Source organism: Aethalodelphis obliquidens, unplaced genomic scaffold (genome assembly GCF_003676395.1).
Source record: "Aethalodelphis obliquidens isolate GAN/ISIS:26980383/991018 unplaced genomic scaffold, ASM367639v1 scaffold44, whole genome shotgun sequence".
NCBI lineage: Eukaryota > Metazoa > Chordata > Mammalia > Artiodactyla > Delphinidae > Aethalodelphis > Aethalodelphis obliquidens.
This window is the reverse complement of record NW_020837988.1, coordinates 14,704,388-14,717,725: the sequence shown is the minus strand read 5'-3', so window position 1 is coordinate 14,717,725 and position 13,338 is coordinate 14,704,388. Positions and strand designations below refer to the sequence as shown.

Sequence of the window (13,338 nt, the reverse complement as noted above, 5' to 3'; positions counted from 1 at the left end):
AGCCTTAGTAGCAGAGGGTTCGGTAGGGCTGGGGAGGTGTGGAAAACTGGTGGGTAGATCCTCTATTGACAGGCATAAATGCTGGATTCTTCTCTCAGAGTTTAACTTCTAACTGTAGCTGGTTCCAAACGTTAGCACCTACTCTAATGATTTCTTTAACTCTTAGTCCTCCTAACCCCGCCCAACAGCCATTTTATTTATTCATACTTTGAACATCACCCAGGAAGGAATTCTTTTGAATGTCAGTTACTTGGCTGCTTTCCCAGCTCCAAGGAACGTACTAGAGGCTGCAGTCTGCTCAGGCTGGTGCTTTGCATTAGTCTGAAAGGCACTGTTTGTGCCCAATAAGGAGCCTGCACCTTGAGGGAACTGAGTTGGGGGGAAAGACAGGAAAGCTGGGCAACCTCATGGCTCTTTGAGAGTCAGGTCCTTACTTTGTAGTTTTTCTTTTTTTTTAATTTATTTATTTTAATTTATTTATTTTTGGCTGGGTTGGGTGTTAGTAGCTGTGCGGTGTTTCTCTAATTTCGGTGAGCAGGGGCTACTGTTCGTTGCGGTGCGCGGTCTTCTCATTGCAGTAGCTTCTCTTGTTGCAGAGCATGGACTCTAGGCACGCAGGCTTCAGTAGTTGTGGCACGTGGGCTCAGTAGTTGTGGCTTGCAGGCTCCAGAGCACAGCCTCAGTAGTTGTGGCGCACAGGCTTAGTTGCTCCGCGGCATGTGGGATCTTCCCGGACCAGGGCTTGAACCCATGTCCCCTGCATTGGCAGGCAGATTCTTAACCACTGCGCCACCAGGGAAGTCCCCTTACTTTGTAGTTTTATTTTATTGGTTGAAAAGTTAAGAATTTCCTGTACTTTGGGGCTTAAATCTGTAGGAGATGACATTTGTTGGCAAAAACTCTGTGGTCCTCTTCATATAAAATGTACAACCACAACTGGATATATGCACTGCCAAATAGCTAACAAAAATAACACCATCTGATTTTTGCTTTTTGGATAAATTTTAGAAATACAGCAAATTTGAAAAATAAACCACTAACTCTATAGTTAATAAATAACACAGATGTAAGTATTTTAAAGTATGTAAAGTAACACATTTTAAATACAGGATTTGAGAACTCCCCCCCAAATACAAATGTCAAATCCATAGAAGTTTAAAAAATTGCAGCTCAAGCATCAGTGACTATATAAGAAAGTGAGGCTGAAGTCAGCTAGCCAATCAGCATTAAAGAAGGTGTTCTTTAGTTAGTAAAGACTTTTCTGGATGATTTAGTACCACTTGTTTCTCTTTCCATTAATATTTCCATTAAGAATTTCAGATGTCCCCAAATCCATTTTCAAACTCTTTTGCCAAGGGAATGACTGCCCAGAATGTTGAGCATTCCTTTATTCAAATGTTTATACAGATATTGATTTTAAAGCCAAATATAAGTAATTGTCATTATTTTTTGAGTCAGTGAAGACTAATTTATTTGAGCATTTATTTTTCATCACTTTGTTTTTTGTTGTTTTTTGTTTTTGTTTTTTGGCTGTGCTGCACGGCTTGCAGGATCTCAGTTCCCTGACCAGGGATTGAACCTGGTCCATGGCAGTGAAAGCCTGGAATCCTAACCACTAGACCACCAGGGAACTCCCATAATTGTTACTATTTTAAATCATTCACGTCTTTCCGCAGTCTGCTAATGTCAGTGACCAAGAATTGACTAATTTACTTACATCTTACTAATTTCAAATGTCTCAACTATTTTTCTTTTCTTTGCCCTCTAAACCCTGCCTTGTCAGGATTTGTGAACCACAAATGAAAAAATCTGTTGAGATTTTATTTTATTTATGTTTATATTTTTGTAATAATAGCTTTATTGAGATATAATTCACCTGCCATAGAATTTACTCTTATTTTTAAATTTACATTTTAAACTGTATAATTCAGTGGTTTTAGTGTATTCACAGAGTTGTGTAACTAACATCACTACCTGATTCCAAAACTTTTTCATCACCCCAAAGAGAAATCCTGTAGTTCTTAGGAGTCACTTCCCATTCTCCCCACTCCCCAGTCCCTGGCAACCACTTATTTACTTTCTGCCTCTCTGGATTTGCCTATTATGAACATTTCATATATATGGAATCACACAATATGTGGCCTTTTGTGTTTGGCTTCTTTCACTAAGCATGTTTTCAAGGCTCATCTATGTTGTAGCATGTCTCATACTTCATTCCTTTTTATGGCTGAATAATATTCCATTATATGGATATACCACATTTTGTGTATCCATTCATCTGTTGATGGACACTTGAGTTGTTTTCACTTTTGGCTATTATAAATAATGCTGCTATGAACATTTGTGTACAAATTTTTATATGAACAAATGTTTTCAATTCTCTAAAATATACCTGAGTGGAATGGTGGTTCTTGTAGAAACTCTGTATTTAACTTTTGGAGGAACTGCCCAACTTTCGCATATCAACTGGTACCACTTTACATTTCTACCAGCAATGTACGAGGGTTGCAATTTCTCTGCATCATCACCAATACTTGTGATTCTCTCTTTTTTTTTTTTCTTTTTTAAAAAAATTATAGCCATCCTAGTAGACGTGAAGTGGTATCTTATTGTGGTTTTTAACTTTCATTTCCTTAATGACTAACGATGTTGAGTAGCTTTTCATGTGCTTATTAGCCATTTTTTTATTTTCTTTGGACAAATATCTATTCAAATCCTTTGCCCTTTTAAAAAATCGGATTGTTTGTCCTTTTATTGTTGAATTGTAAGAGTTCTTTATATATTCTGGATACTAGACCCTTATCATACATTTGCAAAATTGTAGTTTTTTTTTTTTTAAGTTAAAACCTACTCCAGTAATTTCTTTATCTTCCCCTGTCTCCACCCACCCCTTCCCCGCCTCCCCCAACACCAGTCCTTATTTATCCCTACTTTGAGTGTTACCCAGGAAGGAATTCTTTTACAATATGATATGATTTGTAAAATTTTCTCCCATTCCATAGGTTGTCTTGAGGTTTTATTTTAAATACTGTTTTTACTATTTGTTTTTTCCTGGCCTGGGGTTTAGAGTTCTCACTTCCTTGTATTCTGAATGGGGAACTGAAGAAATTAATTGGATTTTTGCTTTATGTTTGCCACAAGTACATAAGATCTGACATTTTTTAGGTCTTAGGCAAAGCATAGTTTTGCATCTTTTAATACTAAGTACTCATAATATCTTCTGCTTCTAACAGTGAGTGAGGCTTATCTGTACCCTCAAGAACCATCTCTTTAATACTTCAGTGGAATGAAAACAGAGGAAGTAGTTTTTCGTTCTAGTCACTGATTTTTTTTAACCTTTATACATTAAGATACTAAACCCTTCTATGCAGTCTAAGTTTGTGTTCTTATTTGAGTAACGTTTTCATCCTCTGCCTGACCCCTCCTCCTCCTGTGCCTTTTCTGCTTATTCTGTTAATGTCAGCACAGGGTAGAATGGGACATGATTCTACTGCTTAATCTAGGAAGAAATATGGGGCCTATAACTGTTTCGGATTTGATGCTTTGGAGTAAAGGGTATTTTTAGAGACGAAGCTTTTCTTAGAAAATATCTTGGGGGGGGGTGGGATGAATTGGGAGATTGGGATTGACATATATACACTATCGATACTATGTATAAAATAGATAACTAATGAGAACCTACTGTATAGCTCAGGGAACTCTACTCAGTGCTCTGTGGTGACCTAAATGGGAAGGAAATCCAAAAAAGAGGGGATATATGTATACGTATAGCTGTTTCACTATAGCTGTTTCATTTCACTTTGCTGTACAGTAGAAACTAACACAATATTGTAAAGCCACTATACTCAAATAAAAATATAAAAAAAAAAAGAAAATATTTTAAAAAATATTTTTATACCATCAAAAAAAAATACCTTGAAATAAAGTACTGATATGTGCTACAGCATGGATGAACTCAAAAACGTTAAGCAAAGTGAAGGAAGCTAGATGCAAAAGGCTATGCATTGAATTGAATTGAATATGAATTGTGTGATTTCATTTATATGAAATGTCCAGAAAATGCAAATCTCTAGAGACAGAAAGTAGATTAGTGGTGGCCTGGGGTAAGAGGTAGAAAAGGGGAGTGACTCTGAATGGGCACAGGAGATCTTTTTGGAGCAATGGAAATGTTTTGAAATTGAATTGTGGTGATGGTTGCACAACTCTGTAAATTTACCAAAAATCTTTGAATTGTAAACTTAATAAAAAGGGAAAGAAAATATCTCTGTGGTTTCAATTAGATCTTTTAAGACCCCATAGTATCCACTGAGATTGTTTTCCTCCAAATTTATTTTTTTGTTGCTTATTTTGCTTATTTTTGCAAACTAAAGACTTATGTTTTATGTGATTTCCTTTTTCTGTGTCCTGTGTCACAGCTCTCCATCCTGCTGAAGAACCAAGATGATCTTGATAAAGCAATTGATATTTTGGATAGAAGCTCAAGCATGAAAAGCCTTAGGATATTGCTGCTGTCCCAGGACAGAAACCATGTAAGTAGCCCCTGTCACGGCCTGACAGCTGAAGACAAAGCTTGCTGTCCTTCAGGAGTCCAGCTTGCTTCCTTGACAGAATTTCGTGTTCCTTAGTCACTGCTAAAGCGAGAAGGTAGGTGTGGCCCAGCGCACTGGGTCAGTAGCCATTTAGCCTTCTGCATTTGATTTGACTGCGAAGCCAGATCATTGGCGTTAAAATTGCAACTGAAGGTGACTTGGCTTGTGGTATGGGAGGAAGGGAAACATTTTATGATAAAGGAGGAAATTCTTTTTCTCTGTATTTATGTTCTTTCGACTAGATTTGGACCCCAGCAAGAGAGATTTGCTCAGCGTGGGGGAGCTGATTAGTAGAGGCTGTCAAGGATTTGAGACTATCATGCTTTGTAAACCCAACTCCCACAACTCCTCGGCAACCGTGACTTTCCCTTGGGACACGTGTAGGAAACAAACTTTCCCTTCTGTTCAGTGGAAAAAAGGCCATGGTCTAAAGGGCCTCTTGTAATTTAGCAGCTGCTACCTTACCAAATGGCAGCAATCTGTGGGGGCCTTCAGAAGTGAGGGATCATCCCTTATGTAGTTTCCTCTCCTAAAGGGTCCCTGGGGGCCTACATTTCACAAGAATGCTTGTAATCTGGGTCTGTCTTCTAATCACTGATGGCTCTACCAGTTTTCTTCAGATGCATGTTCCTGAAGGTTTCTTGGCACTCTTTCCTTTCCTTATGCTTGAAGACAGCCAACTGTGGACAGCTGACATTACTGTCTGAGAACTATGGACGCTCCATACCAGGACAGAGTTTAGATGGAATGGTGCTTTATGCTGACTATTTAGTTAGTTAGTTAGTTAGTTAGTTAGCGGTACGCAGGCCTCTCACCGCTGTGGCCTCTCCCCTTGCGGAGCACAGGCTCCGGACGCGCAGGCTCAGTGGCCATGGCTCACGGGCCCAGCCGCTCCGCGGCATGTGGGATCCTCCCGGACCGGGGCACGAACCCGTGTCCCCTGCATCGTCAGGCGGACTCTCAACCACTGCGCCACCAGGGAAGCCCCTGACCATTTATTTTTAAAGACACCTTGGACTGTCTATTGATTAGCGAAAGACACAGGAGAATGCGGTTAGGAAGGCTTAGAGTAAAGAAGACATTTTCTCATATTATAGAAGTGTCCTTGAGCATGAGGACTGGTCTTCTCTCTCACAATGTCTTCTTTTCTGGATGTGTTTTGGGAAGTATTCTGAAGTAAAATATATGCTTTATTATTTAATTTCTCTGTTCAAGTTACTCACCTGCTCCTTGTAGGCCTTCCTCGTTGCCTATCATGTAAGATCTAAATTTAGCCTGGCACCCAAGGGTTATCACTAACTACCCTTCCTCTCAGCTCCCCAGTCTCATCTTTCCAAGTTCTTCAGCATACTTCCACTATTCTGCAGTTCTTCCTGCTTCCTCTTTGCCAGACCATGGTCAACCTTTTTTAAGGCTCTAGCTTGATTTACCTGCTGCAGTTTGGTCAGTATTTTTGACTGAGACCATTTTCATTATTCCCTGTTCCTTTAGTTATTGGATATAATTTGCACACTAGTTTATAGGTTCCTGAGTAATTGCCCTCTAGTTGTTGCATATTTGTAAGTTCTACCCCAGAAGATTATAAGCTCCTTGAGAACGGGAGCTGTGTCTTGTTTTGGAACCCATCCTCTTAAGAGAACACAGTGAACACTTCTTGAATTGTTAGCAGGAGTCAAGCAGAAATCATATTCTGCCAACCCCTTCTTTACAGAAGAAGCTGGAATTGGGGTTTAGTTTAATGATGTGATGGTTTAACTGGGAGCTAGCACCCCTGATTGTGATCCCTCCACTCCCCTGATGAGAAACTGTAGACAACTGGTTCTTTGCATTCGCTTTCCCATCCAGTAAGGGTGCACTCAGCTGCAGATACTGCTGCAACACCAGAGCTGTTTGAAAGATGACCATCTAAGCTCTGACACTGATGGTGTGGCATTAGATATCACATAAAATAAGTGCCACGTTGATGCCTCTCTCTCTAAGGATGTGTATTTTTTAAAATTATTATAAAGTCAGTATAACTTATTGTAAACTTAAAAAAAAAAGAGGACCGTCTTACATAATCCTAGCACCGTAACACATTGATTGATTTTTGCATACGCCCCTCTTTGGCCATATGTATACACACTATAAGTGTTGTCATGGTATTTATACGATTTTCTACTTTAATTTTTCACTTAACATTGTCATGTACATTTTTCTGTTAATATACAGTCTTCATGATTATAATTTATAAGGATGCATAAGTCCGTTGAGTGGATATACCATAATTTAATTAAATAACCATTTTTGCTACTGTTGGAACACTTAAGCTACTCCTTTTTTCGCATTTATAAAGATTTGCATTTAAGACTAATAGTGGCATTGGTGGTGATGAAAGCTGAGGACTTCCTCAGCTAGACCTCAGGCTTCTCAATAAACAGAGGTATCATGATCCAAAATTGCTACGTGCTTAGGAGTCCTACTTCTGGAAGTGCTTCTCTGTTTGTGATGAAATATCAGTTTTCTTCTAGTTTCTAATCTTTTATGGACCAATTCTTTTTTAAAAACATGAAAAGTGAAATGGAAAATTTAACTAGAGACGTATAAAATACAAGCCCACAACTTTTATTGTTAAGTTCAATAGACATGAGTCACTGCCAAATTGTTGTAAAAGTGCTTAAAGAGTTACTCTTCCATTTTGGTATTTACCTTGTTGAGGACTGGTATACACCACAGGTTGTACCCTGGCACCAGCCCACAGATCACACTTTACATACACTTCTCCAGGATACCATATCAACCTGGTCTTCATCTCCTCTTGATGGTAACTGTGAGCCACTTTGTTCTCTACTTAGTTTCCTCCATTTTTAGCAATCTGTCAACTCATCCACCTTTTGTTATCACCTATACCTTTACTTCCCTTCTTATTCCTGTTTCTAAATGTACTATCTCTTTCTACTCTCCAGATTCCTTTTTTATTGATCCTTCTATGACAGCTTCTGATCTTTCCTCTGTCTTCATCCCTCACCAAGGTGGAAAGTCGAACTCCTCCCATCGCACCTGGCCAAGGCCAGGTCTTAGGCTTCAATATTGTTTTTACCTGAGAACTCCTGGATTTGGGCAATCACAGAACCTCCTCTTAATCTGAAGAGTCTTTCTCTAGCCTTGGTTTTACTGCCATTTTAAGATACTTCACCGTCTCCTTCAGTAGTTCTTGCTGCCCTAGCCCTCTGCCTTGGGCCATCAACTCTTAGCTGTTTTCCTATTACAGACTTCTTTTCTAAACATGTGTGCATCTAACTCTTAATTTATCTTTCTGCTCTTGACTTTCTTATAACTTTCTCGACCTTTCCACTGTCATAACATAATCTCAAGCTTAACATTCTGTTGTCACTTGTACCTGCATATGATAAAAACTAAATACCCAACCATCTTAAACTGTGAATGGCATTTTGTTTTGTTACCTCAGATTCTCTCTGACAAAAGTAAACTTACAATCTTCTCATCTAAATGTTGCCCACTTCCCAAATTTCCCATCGATGAACTTGACACTATTTAAGTTCAAAATATCAAGGATAATCTAAATGGTAATTATTTTCAGTTTTCCAAGAAACTAATGGGGCAAGTGCAGGAAGTTAGAACGAAACTTGTTGGGCAGAATACCTTCAGTCTGGCTCCTGTTTAAAAATCATTACACTTTACATGTATAAGGTACGTTCAACTTTCATTTGGTTTTTGCAGCTTTGAGTGGTTGGTTAGGCATCTGTTATCGCCAGTCTACCCCCTGGGGAAACTGAGGCTTAGAGTGATTTGGCCTAGGTGAAACAGTAGATAGTGACAGAGCTGGTCTTGAATCCAGATGTTCTGACTATAGTCCAGTATGTATTAGATACCATCCAGGAAAGGGATCTTAGAATTATTGTAGTCCTTGGAAAACCTCACCCAGGTTCTTTCACAGTTCATTAGAAACAGAACAGAAAGTATAATGTTGCCCGTGAGGAAAACTTGTGAGATGTGTCATTCTCTTCCCCACAGCTCAGCAGGTTAACTGAGCTAGGAAAGGTCCAAGAGAAGACAAACTTTTTAAGGGGTTGGGGTCAGTTTTATATGTGTATGGCCTAAAAAGCCTGGAACTCTTTAGTCGGGAAAGGAAGCCGAAGCATACCTATGTATAAACAAAGCCTGTGACGCATTGAAGAGCAGGGATAATAAAAACACAGATTTGTTCACCTAATCTCAGTTTGGATGAGCCCCTTGAATATTGAGGATTATCATAGAACAAAATGGAAATAAGAATTTGTATAAGGGGTATAAACATGGCATCCTTTATTCAAGTTGTATAGCTTCAAAGCAGATTTTTTTAAGGCTTTTAATAAATTCATGGATGTTAAAGCTGTAAATCTATTAAATAACCTGGATGCTTCCACAGCTATCATAACTGTCATGGTCTATCATGGAAATGTCTCGTTGCCACCATTGAAGCAGAGGACTAGTGACATCCAAGGTGCCATTTCTCAGCTCATGTTTCCGTGAACCAAACTAAAGCAGACACACACACACCTCTTCTTTTCCCCCTGCATCATTGAATCCACCTGTTCCCTTTGTCTGACACCACCAAATCTTTTATCGAGATGATTTGTGGGTCAACTTTTATAATCTCTTTTTCTGCTAATCTCCTCGCTTCCAGTGACTGCAGTCTTTGTGCATGTGGCTCCCTGGTAATTTTTCATGTTGTTTGTGTCGGCCACAGCACACTGCTACCCCCAGAGCCTTTCAGTGAGGTTTTCATTGAATGGTCAAATGAAATGACCATTCTATTTGCTGTCTTTAGAATGTTCTGCCAGCTACACACTTTATACCTGTTGGCTCTCCTTTCACTCTCTTACAGGTCCCTGTTACTTTTCCTAGTCCCACCTTCCTCCTTCCTCTCTTGCCCACTTCTAGGTCTTGTTCAAGTTTCCCTGAATCCTTGCATCAACCTCATTTTTGTTTACCATGCCATTCTCTTTTATCTCCTTAAATCAGGGTTTTCTGAACTTGACTGACTATTACAAACACTTGGGGGAGATTTAAAAAACACCAGTCCTTCGGCCTTACCCCCAGAGATTCTGTTGTAGTTGGCCTGAGGTGTTAAAAACCCCACAGGCAGTTCTGCTGGTCGGCTCGGGCTGAGAACCATTGCCTTAAACCCAAGTGTGACTCACCTCCTAAGACCTTGCTGCCGCCCTGTGTCAGCATCACCTGAAAGCTTGTTAGAAATGCAGATTCTCAGCCCCAGCCCAGACCTACTGAATCACAATCTGCACTTCATCAAGGTCCCAGGTGATTTGTGTGCACACGAAAATGTGAGAAGCCCTGCTTTGAAACCTTCCCTGATTCCCTTCATCTGTTTTCCCACTGTTGCCACAGTCAGCCTTTCGTTTTAGAAACCTACGCTCGTGCTGGCTGTTGAACCTCCTCTCCTGGCTCAGCTTTTAGATTTAAAATTGAGAGTTTAGAATCTATGTTCTTTGATACGTTTCAGATTCATGTTGCCAAGATGTATTGAATTCCCACCCTGTGTAAGGCCCCGTGTCTAAGCAGGTGTCCTTGGGGTGCTCAGCGTGCAGCTCTCCTCTTTCTGACTCTAAGGCTGTGGCTTTTTCCTTGCCCTTCACTGGCCTGCTTCCCCAGCGTGTGGCTTTGATTGTTTTTTCCTTTCTGACCCTCGGCAGAGAGCTATTGCACATTGGAGGCTTTAGCAAGAACACTCACTTCCCCTTGGTCTGACTTCCCGTTAGAGCAAGACAGTTTGTCAAGACAGCCCTGCATGTGATAGAGTCTGGCGTGGGGGGACTAGAGGAGGCTGCTTGGCAGCTGAACTTAGCCCTGAGAGCGGGAAGCCTTTTTCCTGGAGGACAGGATATAGTTTGTTTAGGTTGGACCTTTTTTTTTTTCTTACAGGAGGTAAGAGAGAGAGAGAAACAAGTAGAAACTTTGACCCAAATTATTTATAAATTCTGAGCTCCCACTCTCCACAGTGCTCTGCTTATTTATGAGCACATCCTGACATCACTTAGCTCACCTTCAAGCTTCAGTTTTAAGCTTTCTCAGTGCAAGGGTCCCTTTCTGTTGCTTTGTTTTCTCTCAAGGGCTCACCTTGAGGCCCAACTGGGTCAGTGCAAAGTGAGGTAGATGTGGCAAGGCTGCTGACCCTGTTCTGAAGTCCTTGACCTCTGGCAGAATGGTGCCTTGATAGCCTTTCTGAGATGAACACAATCCTGAGATGGTTCACATATAAACCCCAGTAATATGAAGCATCTGAGACCTTCTTACCTTAATTTTCCAGGAGTGATTATGGTTGGGGAAGAAGCAGCATATCAAGCTATTTTTTAAGTTTATCGGCCAGAATTTTTGGTGCAGAAGTTGCCACCATTCTCCATACTGACCCCCCACGTGGCAGGTGATCTTGCCACTGAAATAATTTCCTGCTTTTCCTGCTATTCTTCCCAAGCTCTCTGGAGAGTTTTATGAGAGGGTATTTACAACGCTTTTCTGTTTGGCACATTATTACAGGAATGCCTGTTATTCTTCTGTGTCTGGGTCATCACCTAATAAATTGGAGCACTGAGTCTCAGTGCTCTATATCAGTGAAGCTGGATAACTACATTGAGTAAACAGTGATTTGCCAAGATGAGTTGAGGAGTGAGATTTGAGGGAAAGCTGGGTAGCTCATGTATTGAAAGCGTGATGGCGGCTGAGAGCATGGGGAGGCCCAGGGAGGGGCGGGGGGCCTTTCTAAGCCTGCTTGCTTAATGAGCTCAGCCTTTTTCCTCTTATCTTGCAGACCAGTTCCCCTCCCCACTCCGGGGTGTCCAGGCAGGTGCGAATCAAAGCTTCCCAGTCTGCGGGAGACATAAATACCATCTACCAGCCCCCTGAGCCCAGGAGCAGGCACCTCTCTGTCAGTGAGTATCTCACCCCTTTTTTCCTCTCATCTAATTTATCTGCCCATGTATTTTTTTAAATATTCTTTTTAAAAATTATTAAAAAACAGTCATCAAACGTTATTGACTGCTGCGCTGTTCAGAATAATGTTCCATGCTTTTCTTTGGGGAGAAGAAATAGACAAGTGACTGGGATGGAGTCCTGACCCTCCAGGAGCTTACACTCTCATGATGTGGTGGCGAAATCAAAGTCCTTTTCAACAGCCCTGAGAAAGTGATCTCCTCAAACATCTGCTTGGAGACCTCCAGCAGCAGTATACCCTCGTTTTTGACCATTCTTTCCCCAAAGGACTGGGGACTTGTGAAGTTACGAATCAGGTCCAAGATTGAGTTTTGACATCAAACCTCTTGCTTGTGATTCCTGAGGAGTCCTAATGCTTCAAGGAAGATGGGACAAAGTTTCTCCAATGAAACTCCTGGAGAGTCAAACTAAGTTGTCTGGGAAGGGCAGGAGACTGTTGACGTAGTAAATACAGTTGGCTCATTAGGAAGAAAGCTACGAAGCTGCTGACTGGCCTCCCCAGGAAAGGAATCTAAATCAGGTCTGTGCATTATACCAGGCAATCCAGTTTTGCTCTGGATCCCATTTCCCACAGTCTGAGGAGAAAGCTCATTTCTTGAATTGTGCAGTTTGTTTCAAGAGGGAAGTCCGGCCTTAACAATATTTCTGTTGAGGTTGCTGCCCTAACGTCGCTGAGACCCCTGCTGCTGTCCATACAGGTTCTATCCATACAGGTAGAATTGCATCAAACTGAACTGCTCTCTGGAGATCTTGAGCTGAACTTGGGGAGGTCTGAGCATCAGTCCTGTCACTGAGCTTGTCTGGGAGTGATAAGCCTCCTCGGGGGGCAGCCGGAAGGATGTGTTGCTGAGGCACTGACTTTGCCTCACTGAGTAATTTCTGGAACCCTAGCAAGCACTGGTAGTAAGTGTTGCCAAGCTGAAAGTCTGTATATGTGTTTCATATTTCCCTAACATTGTGGATAATTGGTGGCTGCGTTTTCAATAAGCTGGTTGAGGAGAGAGCCAGCACCCCAACAAGGAAACCTTATCTAGAGTATCTCTGGCCCTAAAATCCAGGTGCCCTGGAACCTGGGAATCTCTGCTAGTTTGGCCTCTGTTCCAGAGCCCTTGTAGAGAGCAAGGGGCTGGAGGAGGGCAGCATTGCTCCTTTGCAGAGTAAGCTGTGAGGATGGACACAGGGCAGTGATTGGGCCTCCGGCTCCTGAGCAATTTCCTGTGACTTGTGTGTGGAAGCTACATGCTGGGCCCTCACTGTAGGGGCCGTATATGGAATTTCCTTGTCTGAGAGTGCTAAAATCTTACGGGGAGTAAGATTTCTATGAACGAGTTCCTATCTATCTAGAGAATGGGCAACACAGCCTCCCAGCACACACAGATCCTGGGTTCCTTCAGTCAGCAAGCATTAGGCACCAGCCTTTGGGCTGGCATGAGTGCCATGGTGGAGGCATCTGGGAGGCTGAGAGTGGTGCGGGAGCACAGAGCAGGCAGTAACCAACGGCGCCCAGGACTCTGGGGAAAGGTTTCGCTAAAGAGAGGGAACATCAGAGCTGACAAACTAAGGAAGATTTACTGAGTGCAGGGACAGATACTCCGGGCACAGAAAAGGGCATCTGCCAGGCACGATCACAGAAGAAGGTGGTGGCTTCTGAGAACCCCAGGTGGTTTGGAGTGGTGGGTTTGACGAGAGAAGCAGGCAGAGCCTGGCAGCCTTTCTAAAAGCTGGAAAATGGCAGAGATTATTTCTAACTGGAACGACCTGG

At 41.7% G+C, this 13,338-nt stretch overlaps 1 protein-coding gene across 5 annotated transcripts in view; it reads left to right on the top strand.

Annotated features, from left to right (window-relative positions):
- MAP3K3 (mitogen-activated protein kinase kinase kinase 3) overlaps nucleotides 1-13,338 on the top strand; it is a 71,117-nt gene that overhangs the window by 36,938 nt on the left and 20,841 nt on the right. For all 5 annotated transcript variants that reach the window (XM_027081228.1, XM_027081227.1, XM_027081229.1 and 2 more), the window contains 2 exons: nucleotides 4,416-4,529; nucleotides 11,395-11,515. In XM_027081228.1, coding sequence (XP_026937029.1) covers nucleotides 4,416-4,529; nucleotides 11,395-11,515 — 235 coding nt within the window. The remainder of the gene's footprint in view (nucleotides 1-4,415; nucleotides 4,530-11,394; nucleotides 11,516-13,338) is intronic.